We start from the raw sequence: 27,298 nt of genomic DNA on the forward strand, positions 1-27,298 counted from the left end.
GCTTGAATCTGGGAGGCGGAGGTTGCAGTGAGCCAAGATCGCGTCACTACACTCCAGCCTGGGTGACACAGGATGACTCCGTCTCAAAAAATAAATAAATAAATAAATGGATGCTTGCACACTCTCTGACCCAGTATTTATTTTACTTATTTTTACCACAATTTGTTCTAGAAAAGATATAGTGATAGGTAAAATACAATCAAATGACATAAATTAGAAGTAGGTGAAAAGGAAAGAAAAAACAAGGACAGAGGGAAAAAGTAGAGCCAGGAATGAGGCTAGCAAAACACACTCACAATGAAACACTGCACACCAGCTGAAACTGGGCCAGAGACACTACTTGGAATTTCTGGAGAGAAATACATTTATAGGACTCACAGTATTCATAAAACAGGCAGACCAGTAAAACTCCAAAGATAAGTTTGTAGTAAATTTTTCCTCCGTGAAATTCAGGATCTAACTTAGGAAAATTTAAAAATATACATTTATCTCTATTTTTGAATACCTATAGTAAACAATTTTTTAAAAGAATGAAAAGCATACACACACAATTCCATAATCAGAGACAACCACTACATCATTTTGTTCTATGTCCTTCCACATCGTGTGTCCACAATGCAGAATGTCCGAAGATCACAAGGTCACGGGCGCACACGTAGAGTCAGGTCTAAGAACAGGAGACCAAGCACAAGAATCATAGTCAAGAAGGCTCATTTTTGCTATGCTAGAAGTGTAACACCATCACTCCATGTGAATACGTCCCTGGTCATCTCCAGACATCCCTGGCAATTTTTTTTTCCTTCGGAAGTTCAACATTTTAGAAGACCCAGCACAGAATGACAGTCTAATCGGTCACCCAGCAGGGCACTCCACCTACTGGGCCTCACTCACCCTACCACATAAGGTCTCCCCTTATGCCCCAAGAGCTGACGTGCCCAACAACTGTGGCCCAAGGCCATTCCGAAGAACGTCCATTTGATCCAAAATTTACAATTGAGTCACTCCAGAGAGACGTGGTCTTTATCACAAGTGCCATCTGTCCAGGCCACAGCTGGGTCTTAAGAATTCTAGGCAACCCCCATCTCCCAACAAAGGGATCTCTTCCCTTATCAAACAAAAACCAGCTAGTCCCATTCTGCCTCAAAACCCCACTGCCCTGAGAATGACAAGTAGAGGCCTCCAGCCTTTCATCCTCACGCTCCTCTGCCTTCCTTTCTTCCAACATGGACTTCCACTTATCTCGTTCCTCTCAGATCTTTCTGCCAAGCTCTCTGGAAGACCCATGCCATAGTTAATAAAGTCTTGTCGTTCTTCTGCCCATTCAAATTCTGAAACCTGGCTCTCCCTGAAAATCGGGCCTCCCTGCCGTCGGTCCCTCTGTGAGCTGCTTGCATTCCACAAGCCTCGCCCAGCCCACAAGGCCAGGAGCTGCTGCTGACATGCTCCTCGTTCCACACAGCTCCTGACCACCACTCCTCCACCACCCTGTGAAAACCCTTCTGAGGCTCGTGCCATCCAGTGACATACATCCTCTATCTCTCCCACACAGCTGTCATCCACTGACAGCTCTGCCATTTCTCCTGATGCCCTGAAGATTCAAGCAGCTGGCTCTCAGGCTTCCTTTCCAAGCCCTTCCACAACCTAGGTGCCCTTGAGATCCAGGTGGCTCACACACACAACACCAGCCTCTAAGCAAGCAATGTCTCCTTCCATTCCACAGACTCTCCCAGACCGTCACCAGGGAGAAACCCACACATCTCCCTCTAAACGGCATCCCCTATATTTCAGGCTCTTCCTCTTCCCAACATCCTTGGTTTCTCAGCCTCTTGGGACCTAAAGTTCCTTGACATTCTATCCATTCATGTCTTTACTTCCTTCCTTCTTTACTCAGCATTCATTCCATGGCCCAGAACTTCAATCACTTACTTACAGCAATATCTAAATGTTGTTCCCTCCCCACTGCCCATTCACCCAACTTGTAAAAACCCACTTGCTCTACCAGACCTGGGCGTGTGAGCACACTGCTAGAGGAGAAACAAAATCAAGCAAACACACGGACAGACACGATACATTCTACAACCAGACCCTCCAACATTGCCAGGCACCCTTTTCATACTCCCTTACGTCAGCTCACTCCCACACTGTCCAAATCATTTATCAAAAAGCCCATAAAAGTTTTGAAAATTTCTAATCCCCACTTCAAAACACCCCCACCCTTAGAAGGCTTCATCATCTATTCAGAGAGAAAACTCCAGATATAAGCAAAGAACCCCTTAACTTCCTGCCACAAAACAAACTTCCCTTCCTTCTCCACAAACAATGGAAAAAGTACACCGCCCCTTCGGTGGCAATTCTAGCTTCCTCCGCCTTCCCAGGAGCCTCCATCCTACTCTCCAATCTTCAACCTAATGCCTTCTTCTCTACCAATACTGCACAACTGGCAGTTAAACAAGTCTCTTTCATCCTTAAAAACAGCAGCAGTCCAAAACAAAAAAAAAAGCCTCCCTCTCCCTCAAACCCATGCCCACTTCTGACCACTGTTCTCTATGCTTGTTTTCATTGCCAGAATTCTAACACTCTTCTCTCTCTTACCCCTCGCTCACTCTAACCCACTTGGGTTCTGCATCACTACACCAATGAAACTGCTCACACCACAACCAGCAATAACTGTGTCATTAAACTAACGTCCACTTTGCATTGTACATAATTCAGCCTCGGAGCAGCATTTAGACTCTGTTGACCACTGAGGCATTTAGAAAGAGGAACTAGTTGGGGTGTTATGACTCTTTTTCTTTTTTTTTTTTACACACCACTGGTAATGAGGCTAAACACAAGAAAATAATAACCCCTGAAGGGAGTTGAAGGCTCGCCTCTGTTTCCTCACCCTCAAGCCTACTTCTGTATTGTCAGTTTCAACCACACAGGCCATGCTACTGGACCACAGTGCTGGGTATTGGGGCCATCCCTCTCTTGAAAATCATGTCTTTTGGGCCAGGCGCAGAGGCTCACGCCTGTAATCCCAGCACTTCGGGAAACCAAGGTGGGCAGATCACCTGAGGTCAGGAGTTCGAGACCAGCCTGTCCAAAATGATGAAACCCCATCTCTACTAAAAATACAAAAATTAGCCAGGCACAGTGCTGTAATCCCAGCTACTCAGGATGCTGAGGCAGGAGAATCGCTTGAACCTGTGAGGCGGAGGCTGCAGTGAGCTGAGGTCATACCACTGCACTCCAGCCTGGGCAACAGAGCAAGACTCTGTCAAAAAAAAGAAAGAAAGAAAGAAAGAAAATCATGTCTTTTGGGCAAGATTATTAATATTTATCATCTTTAGAATCAGAGAGACCTGGACTCAAGTTCTAGCTCCACCACCCATGAGTTGCATGTCTTTGAGCAATTTTCTTAACATCTCTGTCTCTCAATTTTCTCATTTGTAAGATAACAGTATTTATATCTACTTCACTGAGTGTGAAGATTAACTGATAATATACATAAAGCATTTAGCACAAAATAAATGAGGGCACATCCATACAATGGAACGCTATTGCAGTCTTATAAACAATAGCATAAAAGCATGCTTACTGGCATTTCCTAGCATAGAAACATGTTCACAATGTATAAAGTGAACTGGCAGTATACAAAATACTTGTTTTTGTAACTGGATGAAGTAGTATAGAAAGTCACCAACAATTATTTCTGGCTGGTGAGCGTATAGGCATTCTTTAGTGTTTTAGCTTACTTGAACTTTCTTTTTTTTCTACAATGAACATACATTACTTATATAACATAAAAATAAAAGGGTTTCAACTGCAAAAAAGTACAGTGCATGGTAAGTGTCCGATAACTAGCTGCTGTTATGATGTTACTTTCTTGTAGTCTCCAGAAAGAAAGAGCCAGAAGCTGCCTGCCCTAAGAAGGCCTAAACTGGCTCTCCACCACTGGGGAGAGAAGATACTTTTACCTTAGATTTGGGTGGATAATTCTTTGCCTACATTGGCTGTCAGCCTTCACTTATTTTAGCTCAGGCAAAAAGAGCTCTGTACTTTGTCCAGCCCTGGTCATCAGGAATCTGAATTAGGACTAGAGCATCAAAGCCTTAAGGTAATAAAGCAAAGCATTTGAGCAACCTTGTCCTCTGACCATTAACTTCGTTTGAGGACCTCTGCAGAAGTGGAAGTCCCAGGACGGGGTCAGGTGTTGGGATCCCGTGTTCCTCGTTTGTTCTCTTTCTCTCATTCTCACACACCCCTACGATATCCGTCAATACAACTTCAGAAAGAAGCCTCTGAATGCACCACCAAAATATAAACCCGGTGTCACTATTAGAAACAGGAAAAGAAGACAACTCTGGTTTGGGATCAGAAGTGAAAGAAATGATAAAAAGTAAAACTCAGTTCTGCAACAAGATTATCTTGAGGTGCTGGCATCACAGCCAAGTGAAAATGTGCTGCTAGAACTTGGAAAACGTTACTCTAAGGCATTTAATGACTTATAGGAAATCAAGCCCAAGACAAGGGATAGAAATAAGAACACAGAGGGAAAAAGGTAGGGAAGGAAAGAGAAGCAGCACAGGAAAGACTGGTGAGTTGCAGTTGCGCGTTAGCCTCTCAATCAGTTAATGGCAGTCCTGCAGTATTTGCATTTTGGCGCAGAAGAATCAAGAAGCCGAGGGAAAATGTCACAGTGGGCAAGCACTGCTGTGCCAGCAAGGCGGTAACTTTGTCATTTGGCTGTTTACAGCACTAAGTCAAGAAAAACAGGCTTACCTTTCACTGACTACAGGGTAAAAAATAAGGTCACCCTAGAAAAAAATAAATAAATGGATATAATTCCTGGAAATATGTATATTAATCTAGGTCCTCTGAGGAAATAACATATGTAAGCATCTAGCCCAATGTCTGGTATAGGTGCCCAGTGGTGTAGTGGGGTAAGACTATGCATGTGCACACGTACGTACATAGACATGTCTTTACATGCAAACCTGCTGCAGAAAACACAGGGTAGCAGCCGGACACAGTGGCTCATGCTTGTAATCCCAGCACTTTGGGAGGCCCAGGCGGGCAGATCACCTGACACCAGGAGTTCAAGACCAGGTTGGCCAACATAGTAAAACCTTATCTCTACTAAAAATACAAAAAGTAGCCGGGCGTGGTGGCATACATCTGTAGTCCCAGCTACTCGGGAGGCTGAGGCAGGAGAATCCCCTTGAACCCAGAGGGCGGAGGTTGCAGTGAGCTGAGATCACGCCACTACACTCCATCCTGGGCGACAGAGGGAGACTCTGTCTCAAAAAAAAAAAAAAAAGAAAGAAAAGAAAAGAAAAGACAGAGTAGTAACATCAAAAAACTGGAGCAGGCTTAAATGTCCATAGAGAAAAGATATTATATAATTATTGCATAAATAATTAGACAGAGATTGAAAGAGTAAGCTAGACATGGTCATATGAACATGGAAAGGTCTTCAAAAATACTATAAAATGGAAGGGAACATTGGAAAGCAACATTACACCGAAATCTAAATCATATACATTCTAACTATACATGTGTGTGAATGTAAACGCAAAGAAAAACAACTAGAAGGACACACAGCAAATTTTAGCCATGGTTGCTTTTGGCAAGAAGGACAAGGTAAGTAAGAAGGGCTGAGGGAGGCTTCCTGCTTCCACTCAGCATGTGGCCTTCAGCATCGCTTCTTTTATTTTTTTACAAATATAAAATTTTCATCCAATAAGAGATGAAGAAACACAACTTGAGTATTTTATTCCCTGCTTGTCTTTCCAAAGAATTTAAAAAGGTACAGAACTTACAAAACTTTCAAAATAAAAAATGATTTTTTTCTACAATGAAAAGGAAAAAAGACACAGTAAAAGACGAGGGACACGCTCATCAGAGCTTCTCTTAATGCCTTCCATAAAGACACCATCTATTAAAGGTTCCAAAGATATCTGTAAATCATTCTTTGTTATGTGACTTGGTGGGGGTGGGGTACCAAGAAATAGGATAGCTTCCTAACTAAACACTTTTTTATGCCAAGATATAAAGTGATAATGTGAATTCTCTCCCTAATAATGTCAATATTGTCATTCTTCCTCTAAATATGTGGCTTTCAACTGGTCAGGGGTGGGGTGGCAATCCTGTCCCCCAGGGAACATTTGGCAATGTCTGGAGACATTTTTGGTTGTCACAACTGGGGACCAAGAGAACACTCCTGCCGTCTCATGGGTAGAGGACAGGGCTGCTGATAAACACTCTATAGGACAGCCCCCCACAGCAAAGAACTCTTCAGTCCAAAAGGTTAATACTGCCAAGATTGGGAAACCTTGTTCCAAGACTAAAACTTTAATACTATTTTAAATATTCAAAAAATAATTTTCATAAGTAACAAATGATACATTAAAATTATTCTTTTATAAGTGGAATTATGTAAAGAGTATGGTTTTTAAAAATTAAAATATAGGCTGTATAGTCCTACAAATTCAAATTAGAATCCTGGTTACCAACTTTGTAACTTTGAGCGAGTTATTTGAACTTTCCACCTCCATTTCTTCATCTGAAAAATTGTAACTAAAGGATATAAGTTTTAAGATTGTTATGATCTTGGCTGGGCGCGGTGGCTCATGCCTGTAATCCCAGCACTTCGGGAGGCCAAGGCGGGTGGATCACCTGAGGTCAGGAGTTTGAGACCAGCCTGGCCAATAAGGTGAAACCCTGTCTCTACTAAAAATACAAAAATTAGCTGGGCATAGTGGCACATGCCTATAATCTCAGCTACTCAGGAGGCTGAGGCAAGAGAATTGCTTGAACCCGGGAGGTGGAAGTTGCAGTGAGCTGAGATCACACCACTGCACTCCAGCCTGGGCAACAGAGCAAGACTCTGTCCCAAAATAAAAAATTGTTATGATCTTAAAAGTTATTTAATTAATCAATTAAATCTCAACACCTGCCCACTACCTATCTGACACATACCAGAAAGACAGTATTAGTTTCTATCTTCCCATTATTCCTCCTCCTGCTACCATCAACCCCACCTAGGCCAAATTTTATTCATGGTCTCATCACAGTGATTTAGGTTGATACAATGATTCATAAATTTCAGAAGCAATATGATATTAACATGTTAAATAGTATCATGGTAAAAAAAAATAAGCGCAAGTATAGGGATTAAATGTTTATTTGAAAAATCTTAGTCACAATTTCTTCCTCATTCTAAGATTTAAAAAACTATTATATATAATCCTTTTCATCTGAATTACATCTATTCTCTCAAGAAGCCACACCCACAATTGCAATCAAGGTGAACAGAGTTGTACAATAAGGGGGAGAGCAAAGGCAAAATTCACTGAGGTAGACCCCAATTCCCCGAGACCACTCAACACGGGCATTCTATAACACAGGGACCTACTTTGGTGGTGATCCTATAGGTGATGTAAGTCTCCATTGTACACACATGCTTCTTGGGATCATCGACTATAACGAAGAGATCTCTAGTCTCACCATCAATATCATCATCAAGCTGAAGTCTGTTGAGAAGGGAAGATGAAGAAGCTGGACTTGAAGTACCTGCTGGAGTACCACCGTTGGGCAAAATGAGATCCTAAAAGAAGAAAAGAGCACCTTAAAATTAAATGAAAACACATACTGGAGAGTATCAGCAAAAGCAGCTGGTTTAGCCAAACCAATAAACATTTCTAAAACCCAAAAATAACTTTCGAAACACCTGAGCCTCTCCCTACTCAGTGTTTCTTGAGTGAACAAATCTTTTACGACCAAGAGAAACAAACTATGGTAGTACTCTGAATCAATTTCATGCCAATTCATCTTTGAGGAAGTGCTGGAGAAACCAATATAAGTAAGCAGTTCAAGGGCAGAGAACATAATGGCCCCACCATCATCAAACCTCAACAAGGGGCTGGGCGCAGTGGCTCACGCCTGTAATCCCAGCACTTTGGGAGGCCGAGACGGGTGGCTCACCTGAGGTCACAAGTTTGAGACCAGTCTGGCCAACATGGTGAAATCCCGTCTCTACTAAATATACAAAAATTAGCTGGACATGGTGGCGCACGCCTGTGATCCCAGCTACTCGGGAAGCTGAGGCAGGAGAATTGCTTGAACCTGGGAGGTGGAGGTTGCAGTGAGCCGAGACTGCGCCATTGCACTCCAACCTGGGCAACAAGAGCGAAACTCCATCTAAAAAAAAAAACAAACCTCAACAAGGAAAGCTCCCTGTGAGCATACTCCGTTTTTCCCACTTTGTCAAGACCACCACGTGGGCCCAGGTAAACATTAAGAAACCTGGCTGGGCGCAGTGCCTCACCCCTGTAATTCCAGCACTTTGGGAGGCCAAGGCAGGCAGATCACTTGAGGTCAGGAGTTCAAGACCAGCCTGGCCAACATGGTGAAATCGTCTCTACTAAAAAAAAAAAAAAAAAAAAAAAATACCAATATTAGCTGGGCATGGTGGCGTGCGCCTACTCAGGGGGCTGAGGCAGGAGAATTGCTTGAACCCCGGGAGGCAGAGGTTGCAGTGAGCCGGGATCACGCCACTGCACTCCAGTCTGGGCGACAGAGCAAGACTCCATCTCAAAAAAAAAAAAAAAAAAAAAAGAAAAAGAAAAAGAAAAGAAGAGAGAGCGCAAGCACCTATAAATGTAAAGAAACTTAAGAGATCAACCAATTCCATTAAAACAAGATACAAAAAGATAAAGATTTTGAGATATTTAGGGAAATTTGAATATTGATATTAAGGAATCACTGGGTATGATAATAGAAGTATGATTTTACAAAATCTTCATCTTTTAAAATTATATACTAAAATATTTATGAATAAAATAAAATGGCATTTGCTTCAAAATAATTAAGGATGAGTAGGTGGGGATATAAATGATACAAGATGCCCAAGCTGATCACCATTGAAGCTGGTACCTGCAGGTTCATTATACAATTCTCTTCCCTTTTCTATATGCTTAAAATTTTCTATGACTTTTTAAAAGAGAGTAGTGGGTAGGAGGGTAGTCAGTGGGGCAAATACCAGGAAAGGAAGGGAAAGATAGATTTTTAAAATTGCAGACCTCGCTCTTTGGTCTTGGTAAGAAGCCAATGAATAAATTATGTCCCTACAGTATTCAAAAAATGGCTGTGAAACTGAGAAGGCCTAGTTAGTTATCTTGTTTGGTTTGGAGGTTTGGTAACAGAACAGAGCCCTGCCTAGCAGCAGATGTGAAGGCCTCTGAATATCGCTTTGGAATAACTGGGAGACAGAGACTAAAGAATATGGCAAGAAAGTGACATGACACCATGGGAAGAGCCTGGGTGACCTGTGGGCCATCAGATCACAGGCTGGGGAGGAGGGGGTGCTTTCCCTATATTCTCTCCTCTTGGAGTTTTGCAGGTGAGTTATGACCTAGCCCCAACGCAAGAGAACGTACAGGAAATTAGAGGTTAACCTAGCAGTCACATCCATGAGCTCTAGCTGATGATGGGACATCTGGGAAGGGCAATGGGACACGGCGGAGTGAAGAAGTGTGGCCTGGGGTCAAGGGCAATGTCACCAAACTTGGGGGGTAATGGAAAGTACACAGAAAAAGCACCTTCGACTCCCATTTCTGCTGACCACAGATCATTTAATCACATACTTACTTATGCAATATCAAAAAAACTGTAATTACTAAAAGGGTACCATTTTCACAGAAGGTACTCATGGCAATAGACCTCTCCCCTCCACTTCTCTTCCGTTATGCTTCTGACTACAGGGCAGATGGGCAAGCTCATCAGCTGGGACGTCATACCTTCAACAGGCCCTCTCAGTGTGGACGTGACTGCAGAGTCCAACTACAGCAGCAGCCACTGATGGGACTGCCTTTTCAATGTACTGGTACCACGGGACACACGGCGTCCACACCCCAGTGTCTGGGGATTTGTAGGGGGACAACATCTTCTCTGGAACTCCAGGATAAACATCATGTCTTGGTCATTTCAGTAAACATTTAAACACTGACCTCAGGCAGGATGCCATGCTAGGCATCACAGGGGCCCTCCCTTAACATTTTATCAACACTAGCACACCGGGCCTCAGAACAGCTCTGTCAGTGGACAGACACTGCACAAAAGAAAAAGAATTCACAATCTTAAGGCAGAGATGCCAAAATCAGCTCAGACAGTGGTTTCCCACAATCCGGCCTGGTTTGATCTCAGCAGCCTCCTTTCTTACCACCTCCTTCCACATCCGAGGGACCAGTTCCCAGGAACCACCCAGCTGTTTCATGCCCCTTATCTTTGCTGGAAAAGCTCCCCTGCTGTACATAATAATCTCCAAATATCTTCCAGGAATCTGCTTGAATCCCCTCTCCTTTAACGCTTTCCTTGACCCACTCCCTGGTAGAATTACTCACACCCTTCTCAATACTTTGAAGACACCTCCACTGAAGCATTTTGTAGTTTTAATCATTTATTTATATATCAAACTTATCCACAAACACTGTAAGTCCCCAGTGACTGCAACTGTGCCTTGCTCATCATGTGTGCGTGTGTGTGTGTGTGTGTGACTGTACTGTGAGTGTGTGTGTGTGATTATCTTTCTGTCTCCCCAGGTCGGGTAGTGACTTCAAGCCAACTCCCCTAACATTTGCCCTGGGAACCTCAGCCAATAACCTTCCAGGAACAGCCCACATAAAGATCTGAAATGTCTTGGTCAGACAGTATGAAGTTACTTCTCGAATCAGTTGTTGGGAGTGAGGGAGGGGAGAGTCAGTCAATCAGACCTTGCCACATACTCCAGATTCTTCCCTCCTATGCTACCCTGGCCCATGGTAGGTACTCAGTATTTCATGAATGAATGAATCTTAGAAACGACCAAATTCAATCCCTTGCCTATCAAAAGTACTCAATAAATGTCTGTGGAAGGACAAGCAACTGAGGCTAACCTGAGCCAGACTGCCCAGTTCTGAATCCCAGTACCACTAATTACTACCAGTGCAACTTAAGCAAGCTTCTTAATCTCTCTAAGCCCCGGTGTCCTCATTTATAAAATGGGTATAGTGGGATTGAGTTAGTTAGTATATGGAAGCAGTTGGAATAGTGTGTGGTACATGGCTGGTGCTGTATCACTATTCTCTCTCTCTCATACACACACACACACACACACAGACACACACACACGTGCTTGTAAGTATTCTTGCATCCTCTTATAAACTATGAGGCTGGGTTCATAGCAGACACACAATAATTGCTAAAAAATAAAAATTGCATTGAGACCCACAGTTGGGGCCTCAAATATATTTTCTTAATGTTTTTATTATAACAAAGGATATCCAGAATAGCCTTTGTGAAGAGTTACAACTACATAGTTGATTAATAATGAAAACTCCCCATTGTTGCAAAATACCAATTTTCACCATGTAGGTTTCCATTATAAGAGCATTTCTTACTCCTTCCCACTTTTACTTTACCCTAGGAAGACAGATGCAGAGTGAGGTTGCTTTACAAACTCCTCTGGTTCAAAGAATTTCAATTTTAAGATACACCATTATGGTCAGCCAGCCACAAGACAGAATATTAAATTAACATAAATCACTGGCAAAATTTTATATTACATTAAACATATGATTTATGAAGAGAGTGGTATAGACTAGGAGCCAATATAGTTTTAATAAAAATAAGTCATGCTAAAACAATCTAATTTCTCTTTTTGATTCTATTGGAGGAATATGGGCAAGTGAATGATCTAGTCTCAGAGGAGCCTGACAAAGCCTCTCAAGGCATCTTTACGTTAAGGGTAAAATGATGGCTCTCTGAATACACAGACTGCATATTACTTTTCTTAATTTAACCCCCTCGTGCCAGGTACACAGCAGATGCTTAAAGAATGTGCTGGCCGCGTGCAGTGGCTCACACCTGTAATCCCAGCACTTTGGGAGGTCGAGGCGGGTGGATCACGAGGTCAGGAGTTCAAGACCAACCTGACCAACATGGTAAAACCCCATCTCTACTAAAAATACAAAAATTAGCCAAGGGTGTTGGCACACGTCTGTAATCCCCGCTACTCAGGAGGCTGAGGCAGGAGAACTGCTTGAACTTGGGAGGCGGCGGGTGCAGTGACCTGAGATCACGCCACTGCACTCCAACCTATGCGACAAGAGCAAGACTCCATCTCAAAAAAAAAGAAAAAAAATGAATGAATGTGTTCTATACAAACTGAATATTCTTGATTGTTGATTTTGTTGTAAAACTAAAGCTAAGCCCACTTTGGAGAATAAACTCAAAGGGATAATCTCAAAAATGTTCTGTTCAAAGATGTTCATGATACAAAGAACACAGAGTGAAACCTAGAAAAATCCCAAAGGCTCAATAACCAGGAAGCGGTCATGTTTGTATGTGTAATGTGACACACTTGTTTAAAAAATTAGAAAGCTAGACCTCTAGATAAACCCAGTGAGTTGAACACAAGCCTCTGCGTTCTCCCTTTTTCCACCCTCCAGATACTAATTTAACCTAGAGAATGAAAGAAAAAAAAAAAAAAAACAGTGGAGGTAAAAAGAACAAGAAAAACAGTGACTGGAGTCATATCAATACTGGAAATGAGGAAAGGGTGCCATCCAAATGCCAAAGGTCTCAAAGGCTGTCTACTGGTTCTACCTGGGCCACAACTGAAAAAAGAACCCAGAGGAATCTAACCCATGTCACCGAAGTTACTTCAGGTTATTGAGGTTACTTAATAAGTAGAAAATGTCCTTGAACCCCCTCTACACGCACGCTAATTTGAAAGTGTGATTGTCAGTGGGGAGTAGAGGACATGGAAGGTTTGGCAGTGGGGCAATCCAGGACCACCAAGGTGTTGGCTGCTGTGACTGTGACCAAGGGGATGCCAAGCACAGGCAAATACACCAAGTGTGGGCCACCAGCAGAGGGCACCCTGCCCACATGGCCTTCTCCCCCCGCATGATGGGTAGAGATGGAAGCAGCAGCTCATAGGAACATGAAGGCATCTGGGTTGGCTGCCCTGGGGTGTGTCCAACAAGCCCAAAGCAGGCCAGACTGCAAATGCTGGGGGGACTGAGCTCTACTGAGATGGGGGGAGCAGCTAAAACACAGAGAAAGCCAGGCTTCTTTCCCATCTGACAGATAACTAGTAATCTATGGATCTAAGACAATGCTAACAACATCAAGTAGAAACACAGAGGATCCAATATAATCCACTTGTTCTGATGGGGGCAAATAGCAGGCCTGAATTATTACCTCATCAGAGGCAAGTAAACCATAAAAACAACTCAAAATGGCATTAGCTCATCACTCAGACCCAAGAAAACCGAAACACAAAAAAAGCAAGAGTCCTCAATAACAGATAAACATGCATTTGAAAAAGATGAAGCCCATAAAACAGAATCCTTTAGGCCAGACTTACTCTGTGTTCCCATTAAAAGAAAAAGAAAAGAAAAGCCTAAAGAAAGTGGAAAGAGAATCTAAAAATGAAAGCATAAATTAAAACAGAAAAGAACAAAAGTTATAAACAAAAGCAAAATTAAATTCTTCTGAAAGATGAATCAGATAAACTAAAACTTAGGAAATCCAAACAATATAGAAAAAGGAAAATGGCCCAGGTGTAGTGGCCTCAAACCTATAATCCCAGCACTTTGGGAGACCGAGGCAGGTGGATTGCTTGATTGAGCCCAGGAGCTCAAGACCAGCCTGAGCAGCATGGGGAAACCCTGTCTCTAGTAAAAATACAAAAAGTTAGCCAGGCGTGGTGGCTCAAGCCTGTAGTCACAGCTACTCAGGAGGCTGAGGCATGAGAATTGCTTGAACCTAGGAGGCAGAGGTTGCAGAGAGCAGAGATCGCACCATTGCACTCCAGGCTGGGAGACGGAGCGAGATGCTGTCTCAATAAAAAATAAAAAAAGAGGAAAATGGAAAAAGGGAACAGGCAATAACTATTTAGAACTTGTGTCTATGTATAATTGTAAATTAAAAGGTTGTGCTGTGAATAACTACGCCAACAAATTTGGACATCTGTATGAGCTAGCTGGCTTTCTAGGAAAAATTATGTGATCAAGGTGAAATTAAATAGAGATAAAAAACCTAAACAGATAAATAACCACAAAACTGTTGTCAGAGAACATCCACGAAGAGGTAAGCTGGGTCCCAAGTGTTTCACAGTGAGCACTCATGAACCTTCAAAGAGTAAGTCCTACTTTATTCAATATTCTAAGACATAATTTTAAAATGCAGAAACCTTTCAAATCATTTCATGATGACTATCTATACCCGGTATCAAAATATTAGGACAAAAAAGAAAACTGAGAACAAGTATAAACATCATTAATAAAGTAACAACTAACAGTACACTAAAAGAATTTTTGGAAAAAAAATATATACCAGGATCAAGTCAAATGTATTCCAGGGAAGCAAGAATGATTTAACATTAGGAAATTTATCAATACAATTTATTACATTAACTGATTCTATATATAACCACTGTTGAAGATACTCATGTCCAAAACTACCAAAATATTTACTGGCATCACTCATATCAGCCATTCCATTTAAATCTCTAAGTAAAATTAAGAAGTAAAAAGAAAGTTCCCGGCCAGGTGCAGTGGCTCATGCCTGTAATCCCAGTACTTTGAGAGGCCAAGGCGGGTGGATCACGAGGTCAAAGATTGAAACCAGCCTGGCCAACATGGTGAAACCCCATCTCTACTAAAAATACAAAAATGAGCTGGGCGTGGTGGCACGCACCTGTAGTCTCAGCTACTTGGGAGACTGAGGCAGGAGAATCGCTTGAACCCAGGAGGCGGAGGTTGCAGTGAGCAGCGCAATTGCGCCACTGCACTCCAGCCTGGCGACAGAGCAAGGCTCCGTCTCAAAAAAAAAAAAAAAAAGTTCCTAAATATGTTTAAAAATATTTATCAGAAAACATCAGCAATTAATCTTGAAGACATTATTCTAAGTGAACGAAGCTAGATGAGAAAAGCCACATGCTATATAATTCCATTTATATGAAATGTCAGAACAGGCAAATCCTGAAAGACAGAAAGCAGACTTGGTTGCCAGGGGCTACAGGTAGGGGGAACAGGGAGAGCCAGCTTAATAAAGACCAAATTTCTTTTTGGGGTTACAAAATATTCTAAAATTAGATAGTGATGATGGTTGCACAACCCTGTGAATATACACCCAATTATATACCTTAAAATGGTGAATTTCATGCTCTGTAAATTATCTCCAATAACAATAAAACAGTAAAAAATGTAGTGGACATATTTTAAAAATGAAGACCTTTTAAATCACAAAGGCATGTCCACTACATTCAGATATAAAGTATTTGCCATAATTCAAAACCATTCTGGAAAGTCTAGTTACCGCAATAATATAGAGAAGAATACTTGAACTCATACAGTGATCTGCCACATCAGTTCATGGCAATAGGTCAGGCTCCTCCCAAATTATCTAAAATTTGTAATACACATAATAGGGAGCAAATGTGTTTAAAGCATTTTTAAACGGTAAACATGAACTGCTATATTTACTAAATGTTCTGGGAAAGAAGTGGAGGACAAAGACTATATGGTAGATTGCATTAGTGTTCATAATTATGAACTGCCCATCCTTTAAAAGGATCATATATTCTTCTTATTGCCAAGTGACTTCCCACAGGAAGACACATCCCCACCACACTGACTTTGGCCTTGGACACGTGACTTGCTCCAGCCACTGGTACATGGTACATGTATGTACATTGGATCAGAGCAGATCCTTTAAGAGCCAACGCATGCTTCCACCAGCTCCCTTGCTCCTCGACTTTGAAAGTAGTGTGTCCCAAACAGGGGCTGCTCCTTTGGAATGGGAAGACTTGCAGGAGAGGGCCAGAGAAGCTGACTCACAGCCACTGACACACAACATGACCTAGAAATACATGTTTGTTGCACACCTTCGCATTTTTGGAGTTATTACCACAGCAGAGCTGACTAGCACATATAATCATTAAAATGTCTGTATAATTTTTAACAGTCTAAATAGGACACAGTGATATAAAAAGTAGGGAATATTAAGACATAGAGATTTATCTTTTGTTTTGGATAGTTATTCAAATGTATCTTAACTATTGATAGTAAGTCTCAAGTTCTGCACTGCTACTTGCTTATTAGTAGGAAGTTCAGTTTCCCTTGCCACACAGCCCAGGAATTCCCATTTCAAATATTCTCCAAAAACTCCAAGGTTGCTTGTACAAGTATCTCCAAGTTCCCAAGGCCCATAGCCTATGGTTTCTAAGTTAGTATCCCCCCTGAACAGTTTTATGTGTTTCTACTTTGGATTCAGGACCATTTTTTATAAGCCAAGGCTTTTTCTTTAGACATGGTTTAAGAGATCACCTGTTTCAAAGCTTTGTCGCTAAAGTTGTTTAGAAACTGAAAATGTTTTTCATAGGTTTTCTATTAGAAAATCTGCCCTTCAAGCAAATTCTACCCATTGGCCTGATGCAAAAGAACACCTCTTAACAAGATCATAAAGTCAAAATGAAAGAACCCAGGTCCACATTCCTTGGCAAAGTTACCAGTGTCTGTTAATAGATTTTTCTAAGAATCTCCAGACTAACATTCACTTCTCCAGACATTCTTATGATTCTTAGGAGCCAAGATTTTCCCCAACTCTCAGCTGTATTTACCATACACGATTCCTGTTCATTCCTTCTAAGGAAGATCCAGTATTTCAAGCACATACTAAACACCGAATACACAAGGCCAAAATCCCAATGCAGTGCTACCAAACAAAACAGAATATATATAGCATCTGTGTTTAAATAACTTTAGTTGGGAATATGGACACGAGACCTCTAACTCTGATGCAATGCAATAGTGGTTATGAACAGAGCTCCATGAATGGATGGGGGCAACTTGAGAAGAATAAGTAGACTTGCCAAATGGAAAAACAAGGCTGGGGGAGAGCTTGGCCAGGACATTCCAGGCTGAGAAATCCCCAACAATCAAGGGCGAGAGGCATTTCCGAGCCTGTTCCTAACAATAACTAAGATCCCCAACACAAAAATTCTGCCTCTGCTGCTGGTCAAGGATGTGCATGCCACATGGAGGACTCAACAGTCCAAGCAGACAGAATTCACCTTTCCAGAGGGCACGAACAAAGAGAACACAACTCGACCTAAAATCCTGTTCTCGGGGCCAGGTGCAGTGGCGCACTCATGTAATCCCAGCATTTTGGGAGGCCAAGGCAGGAGGATTGCTTGAGCCCAGGAGTTCAAGACCAGCCTGGGCAACATAGTGAAACTCTATCTCTACAAAAAATACAAAAATTAGCTGGGCGTGGTGGCACATGCCTGTGGTCCCATCTACTGGGGAGGCTGAGGTGGGAAGATCACCTAAGCCCAGGAGGTTGAGGCTGTGGTGAGCCAAGATCGTGCCACTGCACTCCAGCCTGAGTCACAGAGCAAGACACTGCCTCAAGAAAGAAACAAAAAATCCTGCAATCCTGCTCTCTTTTCTGCCCACTTTGACCCTCATTCTCAGGATCTTGCCAACTGAAAACTTATAAAGCTAAGGAAGGCATTCCTCCACTGAAACTTCTGCACCAAAATCACACAAGGGTCTAGGGTGTAGAAGCCCCCAGAGATCATCCAAGTTGTCTCTATTACACATAAGGAAAAGTCTTATACGTAACAAGCATGAGGTCCCTCGAGTGGTGTGTGAGGAGCCCAGGTAGGGCTGTGCTACACCACAATCCAGGCGTTCCTTAGGTAGGAAGAAGGTGCCTAGAACGACCTCTTCATAAACAATAGTTCCTTTCCTACCCTTCGCCCAATTCCTCTTAACTGTACCATCTGTTCATCTTACAAAGCCTGGTTCTCATTGACATGTTTCTGTGCTACCATCTGACATGGTACTACACACGCGGAGCGCACTCGGCATGTGACCTAAGAAGTCAGGTGCCTAAGGAAAGTCCAAGAAAACGGCATTTTGAGTTTTCAGAACAAAGGCCTAGAGGAAACAAAATATCATACAGAGCTGAGTATGTGCTTGTTGATTAATCATCACCCCAGCCCAAACCTTCTCAAGGACAAAAAAAACCACTCAAGTGAGGAACAGGGCAGGACTCAACTCCCAATAGCAGGTGCCAAGTGGTTACTGTTAATCCACTCTTACAGCCCACACTTCTCAGATGTGCTGCAAAAGCCTTGCACTTTTAGCAAGACTAAAAGTGTCCTTGCCTTGGGTGGATCCCCTGAGGTCAGGAGTTCAAGACCAGCCTGATCAATATGGTAAAACCCTGTTTCTAGTAAACATACGAAAAAAAATTAGCCAGGTGTGGTGGCATGTGTCTGTAGTCCCAGCTACTCGAGAGGCTGAGACAGAAGAACTGCTTGAATCCGGGAGGCAGAGGTTGCAGTGAGCCAAGATCGCACCACTGTACTCTACCCTGGGCGACAGAGCGAGACTCCATCTTTAAAAAAAAAAAGCGTCCTTGCCTCAAAAATTACCGAAAACTCACCATTCCTCTACAATAGGGACTGTCTCTCTGAAACCCATAGGCACCTTGGGGGCCAAAAATTATGCACCAACATTTGCATGTGCACATGCAAATGCCAATCTTCTTTGGGAGCTTAGATGTTACATCTAAGCTTCTTAGGAGAGAATCTATAATTATTAGAGCCTCAAAAATACCTAGGGAGGGAAAAAAATCATGACAGATTCTAAACTGTCTCTCTAAACTAAAAATAGGAAACAGAAATACATTTCGACCTACCTGAGCTACCCAAATTCAAACTGCCCTCTAGTATAGTACTTCCACATTTAATGATTTGTGACACCCATACCCTACCTATGGGGCTGGGGGCTGTCCTTAAATCCTCAACCCAAACCTAAAATGAACACAAGAGGATGTGCTAAATGAGAAGGAAACGTGTGACTACATTCAAATAGGTCATACTTCCTTCCACAGTGTCTTCACTTCATTTTTTTCTCCCCGTACAGAACAGGTTCTCCCTGTACGGTACTAGTTTTGTGGCACTCAATAATGTTGTATTGATTTAGATCTGCATCTCACCACAAAGCAGCTAGAAGAGATGTTTTTCCGTGGAACTTTTCGAGGCCTGAGACACAGTTTCTGCACAGCATCTTTTTAGAATCCTGAAGTGTGCTCGCCTACAACCCAAAAGTACAGATGGCCTTCCAGGCTGGAGCGCCACCTAACTGGCTACCTGGCTGCCCCAGATCGAATTCCCACATTCCCACTGACATGACTCAGACCGAATGTGGGTGATTTCTATTCCCATGGTTAGCGTATTCACTGGAAAAGAAAAAGGCCCTGAACCAAGAGTCTGATCATAGTTAAAACATTAAAGAATAAGAGGAAAAACAGGAAGAGGGTATTCTAAACCAAAACGGCTCAAAGGAGTTTCACACCTAAGTAACCAGACAAGGAGAGGTAAGGAAAATTTTAAAAAGGCAAGAAGGGGCCAGGCGTGGTGGCTCACACCTGTAACCCTAGCACTTCGGGAGGCCAAGGTGGGCGGATTGCTTGAGCCCACAAGTTTGAGATGAGCCTGGGCAACATGGTGGAACCCCATCTCAAAAGTTAAAAAAAAAAAAAAGTCAAGGACAGACGTAAAAGAAAAGGGCCTTAAATTTAATACTGTTCACACAGTCTTGCCCTCTCACATGGGCATTCTGAGTCCAGAGACAGAAATGAGCTCTGTAAACAAGGGCCATGCACTACTAGGAGAGGGACAGACACAGAAGAAGGAAGAAAGTGAAGGAATGAATGAGGAAAAAAAAACTCTTACAGCCTAACTTAGCTATAAACTATGAGGTGTAAAATGAAGTCAGAAAAGAGACAAGAGGCCAGGCAGGGTGGCTCAGGCCCGTAATCCCAGCACTTTGGGAGGCTACAGCAGGCAGATCACTTGAGTCCAGGAGTTCAAGACCAGCCTGGGCAACACAACAAAACCCTGTCTCTACAAAAAAAATACAAAAGATTAGCAGAGCGTGATGGTGCACGGCTATAGTCCCAGCTACTCAGGAGGCTGAGGTGGTAGGATCACCTAAGCCCAGAAGGTCAAGGCTGTGGTGAGCCAAGATGGTGCCACTGCATTCCAGCCTGGGTGACAGGGTGAGATCTTGTCTCCAAAAAAAAAAAAAAAAAAAAAAAAAAAAAAAGGACAGCTCCTACATGTTAGTACAGCAGCAACTACAGGGTATCCATCTGTATGGAGAGGCTTGGGGGCTTATCTTGAAGCCGATATGCAAGAGATCAATAAGCTGTAAGGATTTCTAAAGATGCTTTTATTTCCACTTCACATATGATACAGAAAACCATCAGCTGAAGAATATTATTATTATTTAGTTAAGGTTATTGTGGAAAAGGGTGCTGATAGATTAAGGGAGAGGTGGCTTTCCTCAAAGCTTCTCCTAGGTATAGTGTTGTTAGACAAAATTTAGCTAAAAATTACATTCCTAGGCTGGCAAGTAATCCTAGCACTTTGGGAGGCCAAGGTGGGAGGATTGCTTGAGCCCAGGAGTTCAAGACCAACAACCTAGGCAACCTAATGAAATCCTATCTCTACAAAAAAATTTAAAACTTAGCCAGGCACGGCCAGGCGTGGTGGCACATGCCTGTAATCCCAGCACTTTGGAAAGCCAAGGCAGGCAGATCACTTGAGGCCAGGAGTTTGAGACCAGCCAGGTCAAGATGGCAAAACCCCATCTCTACAAAAAATACAAAAATTAGCCGGGCATGGTGGCAAATGCCTGTAATCCCAGCTACTCAGGAGGCTGAGGCATGAGAATCGCTTGAACCAGGGAGGCAGAGGTTGCAGTGAGCCGAGATTGTGCCACTGCACTCCAGCCTGGGTGACAGAGTGAGATTCTATCTCCAAAAAAAAAAAAAACTTAGCCAGGCATGGTAGTACACACCTGTAGTCCCAGCTACTCGGGATGATGAGGTGGGAGGATCACTTAAGCCCAGGAGGTCGAGGCTGCAGGGAGCTGTGATCACACTACCACACTCCACCCTGGGTGACAGAGTGAGGTCATGTCTCAAAAAAAAAAGAAATACATTCCCAAAATATAGATACAGTTAAATGTGTTGTAAGCAACCTTCTTCAAGTAATGAAATACTTGATTATGTTTCTATGAGATGGCAGAAAGAGTGGGACAAAATAATCACTCCCTATTTATTCTATAGACCAAAACATAGATGTTTTCCAACACACAGGAGTTTTAAGCAGCCTAATTAAAATGGTGCTATACTCCCCCAAACCACGTATTAGAAGATATGGAAAGCAAAATCTATTCGCTCATGTATTCATCCAAACACTTATCAAGTTCCCACGGACTGCTAGATGTTATTCTAGATGTGGAGGAAAGGGAGCCAATAAGGAATTTACTTGAGGAATCTAGTTTAGGGGACCTGTGTACTAAAGCCCAGAAGAAAGCCAGAATAATTCTGTTCTCCGAGGAAGGCTTCAGAGAGGGAGGTTTGACCTGGGCTTGGCAGGACAGCAGAAGACCCGGGTTTAGATTCTAGTTCTCCTACCAGCTATGAGGTCATAAGAAAACCACTTAAACCTACTGACGTTCACTGGAAAACAGCAAAACCTGGTCCAGGCTAGGCTGCATGGAGATTATTGGGGATGTGTGAGAAAGTCCTCTAAAAACTCTGCAGAGCTGTTCAATGGAAGAGAAAGGTGTTCCTGGCACGGAACACCACATCAGCAAAATCGCCAAGGGGTGAAGTGCAGAAGGCAAAAAAGAAGGCACGGGCAGGGGACCAGTCATCCTGAATGGACATGAGCTGCTCTAGGGGAAGCAGCAGGAAATAAGGCCTGGAAAGTGGATTAGCTCCAGAATCCTAGGGAATCTTAAATAACAGGCTTAACAATCTGAGGTGCACCCCACAGGTAACGGCTGTTAAACAGCAAGCTGCAATCATGGACACATTTTACAAAAAGACTTCAGAAAAAAGCATGCAGAAAAAATAAAGAGGGAAATACAGGAGACACGAGAGGGAGCAGCTGGGGAGCTGCCAACTGTCCAGGTACCCCTCTCCCAGTAGTACCTGACCTAGGGGGTAGGTGCCAGGAGAGGCAAGGGCAGATGAGAGGTGTTGTCAATGCTAAGATCATATGACCTGGGATACCCTGATGAATGTTTCCTAGGTGGAAAAAAACAGTCTGGCCACACCAGGAGGAATCATGTTTCAAATACAGGTAAATTACAGAGGATTAGAAACTGCTATTATTCTAGCAAAATTGAATAAACCCAAGTTCAACAGCCCTGTGTGCCATCTACAGAGCCCATCCTTAGGATATGAGGGCAAGTCCTACTGAAATGACTGTGTTCAGCAAAGGCTCAAGCCAAGGTCACTGGGTACATCTTAACATATTCTTACCCACGTGACAGCTGCCTCTCACAGGTCACTCACCTTCAGTAATTTGCTTCAGTGATACCTGATTCAAACCATTTTTTCCACTCTCACAAGCCAGCAGCCCTCAGCACAGAAACTGACATGGGGAATCTTGACCATAGTCCATTTAAGGAGGCCAGCTGCACAAACAGCCCACAGACTGTCATCGCAACCTGGCTCTGACACCTGGCTTGAGTGTTCTCCTTAGGACATATGGACCCACCCTTGGCAGAGAGCAAAAGGTGGACAGCTGATTGCCCGGGAACCTGGACTATGAGTTGACTCAAAACCACAACAAAACCCCAAAATAGAAAGCAAAGTCTTGGGGCTAAGATGGACTTGGGGACAAAATCCACCCTTTCACAGCAGTCTATATATATAGCTCTAAATCAAGGGAAGGGAAGATAAAGAAATTAAATGTTTAAGTTCACACTCTCTGCCAGGCACTGTGTAAGTCACTTTACATATTAAATGTCTCACTTAACCCTTAAAATAACTTGGTGGCAGAGGGGAGGAATTTTATTATCCCTGTTTTATTAAGAGAACAGGTTACAGACCAGGAAAGTTAAAAGACAAGAAGTCACTCAGCTAATAAGAAGCAGAGGCACAACCCAGCCTGGAGACTCCAGAGCAGAGGCTAGTAGCCCTCCACCGTCTGCCTCCATGGCGCCAGAGATTTCATTAAACAGTTACCTACCGGACAAGAAACCCCCAACTACCACCACATTCACCTTTGCATCTGTGGCATCTGGAGAAATGCCTGGTGGTAAGCAATTCTTCATTAGTGTTTCTTAAAACAATGAAACTCCTGAACCACCAGCGGCAGAAAAATAAATCAAGCCACTTCTCTTCTCAAGGGAGCTGAAGAGTCAGCCAGCTCCAGAGAAGATCCAACCCAAAGTACCAGAAATCATTAACACACAGCTCCACTTAGCCATCAGCAATCCCCAACAGAATCCGGAAAAATAAAACGAGGCCCCACCAGTGTCTGCTCTTACAATAGAAATAAATGTGAGTGGTCAGACAGCATTGTGCAGGGGCATATCTGACTTGAACATTCAGTGTTAATGCAGGAGGTTAAGGGGAATCTCATCTCCAGGGAACTCTTGAGTAACATCTCTCTTATCCAAATAGCTTGATGACTCACCATGTCAATCCCTAAACTGATGGAACAGATCTGAGTTTTAATACATGATAACTATGGAACTTCAAAGAGTGAAGACAGAATAGATTATTCAATAAATGCTGATGGATTTTTTGGTTAACTATTTAGAAAATAGTTTCTCTAATGCTAAATGCAAAAATAAATGTCAGGCCATTTAAAGGTTAAAAAAAATGAGTACTACATGATGATTTTTATCAGGGGTCAGCAAACTTTTTTGTTAAGGAACAGTCTGTGGCCACAGTATCTCTCCTGCAACAACTCCAGTCAGCTGTTGTAGTGCAAAGGCAGCTATAGACAGTAGGTAAACAAATGGGCATGGTTATGTTCTAATAAAACTTTATGGCAGGGCATGGTGGCTCACACCTATAATCCCAGCACTTTGGGAAGCCAAGGCAGGCGGACCACCTGAGGTCAGGAGTTAGAGACCAGCCTGACCAACATGGTGAAACTCCATCTCTAATAAAAATACAAAATTAAACAGGCATGGTGGCACATGCTTGTAATCCCAGCTACTCGGGAGGCTGAGGCAGGAGAATCTCTTGAACCCGGAAGGTAGAGGTTGCAGTGAGCCGAGGTTGCACCATTGCACTCCAGCCTGGACAACGAGAGCAAAACTCCGTCTCAAAAAAACAATAAAAAATAAAAAACCTTTACTAACAAAGACTGAAATTTTAATTTCACTAATTTTCACATGGCACAGAATATAATTCTTTTTATTTTATCAGCCACTTAGAAACGTAAAAATCACTTTTAAGACTAATGGTGGGCGGGGCGCAGTGGCTCATGCCTGTAATCCCAGCACTTTGGGAGGATAAGGCGGGTGGATCACCTGATTTCAGGAGTTTAAGACCAGCCTGACCAACATGGCGAAACCCCGTCTCTACTAAATATTAAAAAAAAAAAAAAATTAGCCAGGCGTGGTGGTGGGCACCTGTAATCCCAGCTACTCAGGAGGCTGAGGCATGGGAATCCCTTGAACCTGAGAGGTGGACATTACAGTGAGCCCAGATCACGCCACTGCACTCCAGCCTGGGCAACAGAGCAAGAATCTGTCTTTACAAAAAAAAAGTTTTAATAAAATTAAACAAGACAATAAAAAAGCATTCTTAACCCATGGGTTATACTAAAACAGGCAGCTGGACAGATATACCCTTTTGGCCTTAGTCTGCCAATTTCTGATTTCGATGAATAGTATATAAAATCCTGTGGTTGGAAAGGCTTTCTAAACCCCAACAAAAAGCAGAATCCATAAAGGAAAAGCATAATAGACAGCAATTTTTTTTCTATGTCAAGAAGACATAACAAAGATTAAAATATAAATAACAAACTGGGGAAAGGATTTGAACATACATGAAAATAGGTTGTTTGCTTTAACATATTAAGGGTTTTGAAAAATCAGTATTTAAAAGGCAGATTCCACTACAAAAATGAACAAATTATGTAAATATAGCCAATAAACAATAATCATTCATCATCAATAGCATACAAAATGAAAATGAAAACAAGATATTGTTTCTCCCACCAAAGTGACAAAGATTAAAAAGATTACCTCTGATTGCAAAGCCACATTGTTTCTACTACAACACACTAAAAAAATATTCAGGACACCACCACCAAAATAAAATGGCTTTTTCAAAGCTCCATTCAGTGCCAAAAGAGCAAGGGAAGGACTTTGCAAACAAGAGAGAATGTAGGCTGGATGACAATACTATGGTTAGGGGACTCTGTGACGGGCTGAATCATCTTGGCTAAAGAGAAAATGTTGATAACAGAACTGGCATCCCCTCCTTCAATTTTCAGCCATGGCTAAGCGTCATCAATGTCTAAGCTGGGGACAAAGATTCAGAGCACATTACCGCATCCATTTGTTTTCAATGACCCAAGTGCTCTTCCTCTGTCAGTGGTGACTAATGACAGATGGTAATATTTATACCTAGTGAATTTCATCTTACTATGAAATTCAAGCCCCGGGAAAGCAGACAGTCCTCAAAATCACCCAAGGTAGCAGAAGACACAAGTGGCAGTCAGACAAATGCTGTGCGGATGGTAGATGTAAGGAACATTTTAAATTCTATGCATGATGGCGCTACCACACCAAGGGAGGAGCCCACATAGAGAAAGCTAAAAACCCATTCTTCTTGGATTTTGGTGCAAAGAAAACAGCTTCCAGAAGTGCAAACAGAAGGCTTAGAGATCCCCTTCCAGCTGCCATCAGCAAACCCACATCAAGAATTTTGAGGACTCTAGAATGATTTCCTTAGGCTGTGCCAAGCAGGAATTACAACTTTCTTTCTCTCTTGTCTAACCGTAGTAAAATACACATAAAATAAAACTTACCATCTTAATGATTTTTAAGTATACAGTTCACTAGTGTTAAATACATTCACAATGTTGAAGGAAATAATCTCCAAAACTCTGTTCATGCCCTTTTTAACCAAGGGACTTTTGGCTGTGATTGGGTTTGCCCTCTCACCCCAATTCTGCCTGCTCATATACATACATGTACATGTTTAAACAGAAAAATACAGACATGTATGCATGGCCACAAAAACACGCACCCCAGTAGTGGCACCAGAACAAAGCTCACTGCTTAGAAGAACAGCAGGTGCCTCCTCCAGAAGGTAGAAGCAGCATGTTGGTCCCCACAGTTGCAGACTGGAATCTGAGTACACCCTAGTCTAACAGCAGTCAGCCCCGTCCTAGGCCAAGATCCTCACCCTTGCACACATATCCTGAGATGAGCACATGTCAAAAGCATTGGCGGGGTACAGTGACAGCCTGTCGTTGCTCCTCACCAGCTGAGAGATTCCCCACGGCCCCTCAGAGCTCCCATTTCGTCACGTGTAAAACAGGGATAAAGTGCCTCTCTCGTACAGTATGAATGAGAGAAAACTAGTGGAGCACTCAGCCAGGTGCGCCCTGCGTGGAGCAGCTCCTCCAACACCAGCTCCCTTCCCTCACCTGCCCTCACCCTTCAGCAATGAATGTAACTCTCTTTTTTGTTTGTTTTTTGAGACAGAGTCTCACTGTGTCACCCAGGCTGGGGTGCAGTGGCGCGATCTTGGCTCATTGCAACCTCCGCCTCCCAGGTTCAAGCAATTCTCCTGCCTCAGCCTCTTAAGTAGCTGGGACTACAGGCACCTCCCACGACGCCTAGCTAATTTTTGTATTTTTAGTAGAGACGGGTTTCACCATGTTGGCCAGCTGGTCTCAAACTCCTGACCTCAAGTGATCTGCCCACCTCAGCCTCCCAAAGTGCTGGGATTACAGGCATGCGCCACCACGCCTGGTCCAACGTAACCCTCTTCTATGTGTTCACTTGAGCAACAGACCGGGAATGAAAAAAAGAGAATATGAAACAGAAGGAGAAATGAATGGTGGAGAGTGAAGAGAATCCACAAAAAGCTCACCACAGTGAAGCTAATGAGGCTCACTCTTCTCTTCCCACTCACACAGTCTATCCGTCACCTCCTAAGGAGACACCTAAATGTCCCGCTAATACATTGCATACAGGACCAGCTAGAGCCCTCACAGGCAAGGCCACAGATGAAGAGAATCTAAAGGGAGAACACACTTTCGCCACCTCCCATCACACGTGCCAGCAGCACCCAATTCCCTGCCAATCCTCAGACCATCAGTAATTCCCTCAAGTGCCACGAGCACTTTGTATGGGATGCCTTACTCACCTAGCTAATGCCCATTTGTGCTTCAAGACTCAGCTCCAAAGATACC

General features: G+C 42.9%; 1 protein-coding gene across 1 annotated transcript in view; it reads right to left on the reverse strand.

Annotated features, from left to right (window-relative positions):
* The window catches only part of SNX30 (sorting nexin family member 30), a 119,125-nt gene that overhangs the window by 63,790 nt on the left and 28,037 nt on the right, over positions 1-27,298 (reverse strand). The window contains exon 2 of the mRNA XM_034928863.3: positions 7,400-7,591. Coding sequence (XP_034784754.1) covers positions 7,400-7,591 — 192 coding nt within the window. The remainder of the gene's footprint in view (positions 1-7,399; positions 7,592-27,298) is intronic.

This window comes from Pan paniscus, chromosome 11, assembly GCF_029289425.2.
Source record: "Pan paniscus chromosome 11, NHGRI_mPanPan1-v2.0_pri, whole genome shotgun sequence".
In the NCBI taxonomy this organism is placed as follows: domain Eukaryota; kingdom Metazoa; phylum Chordata; class Mammalia; order Primates; family Hominidae; genus Pan; species Pan paniscus.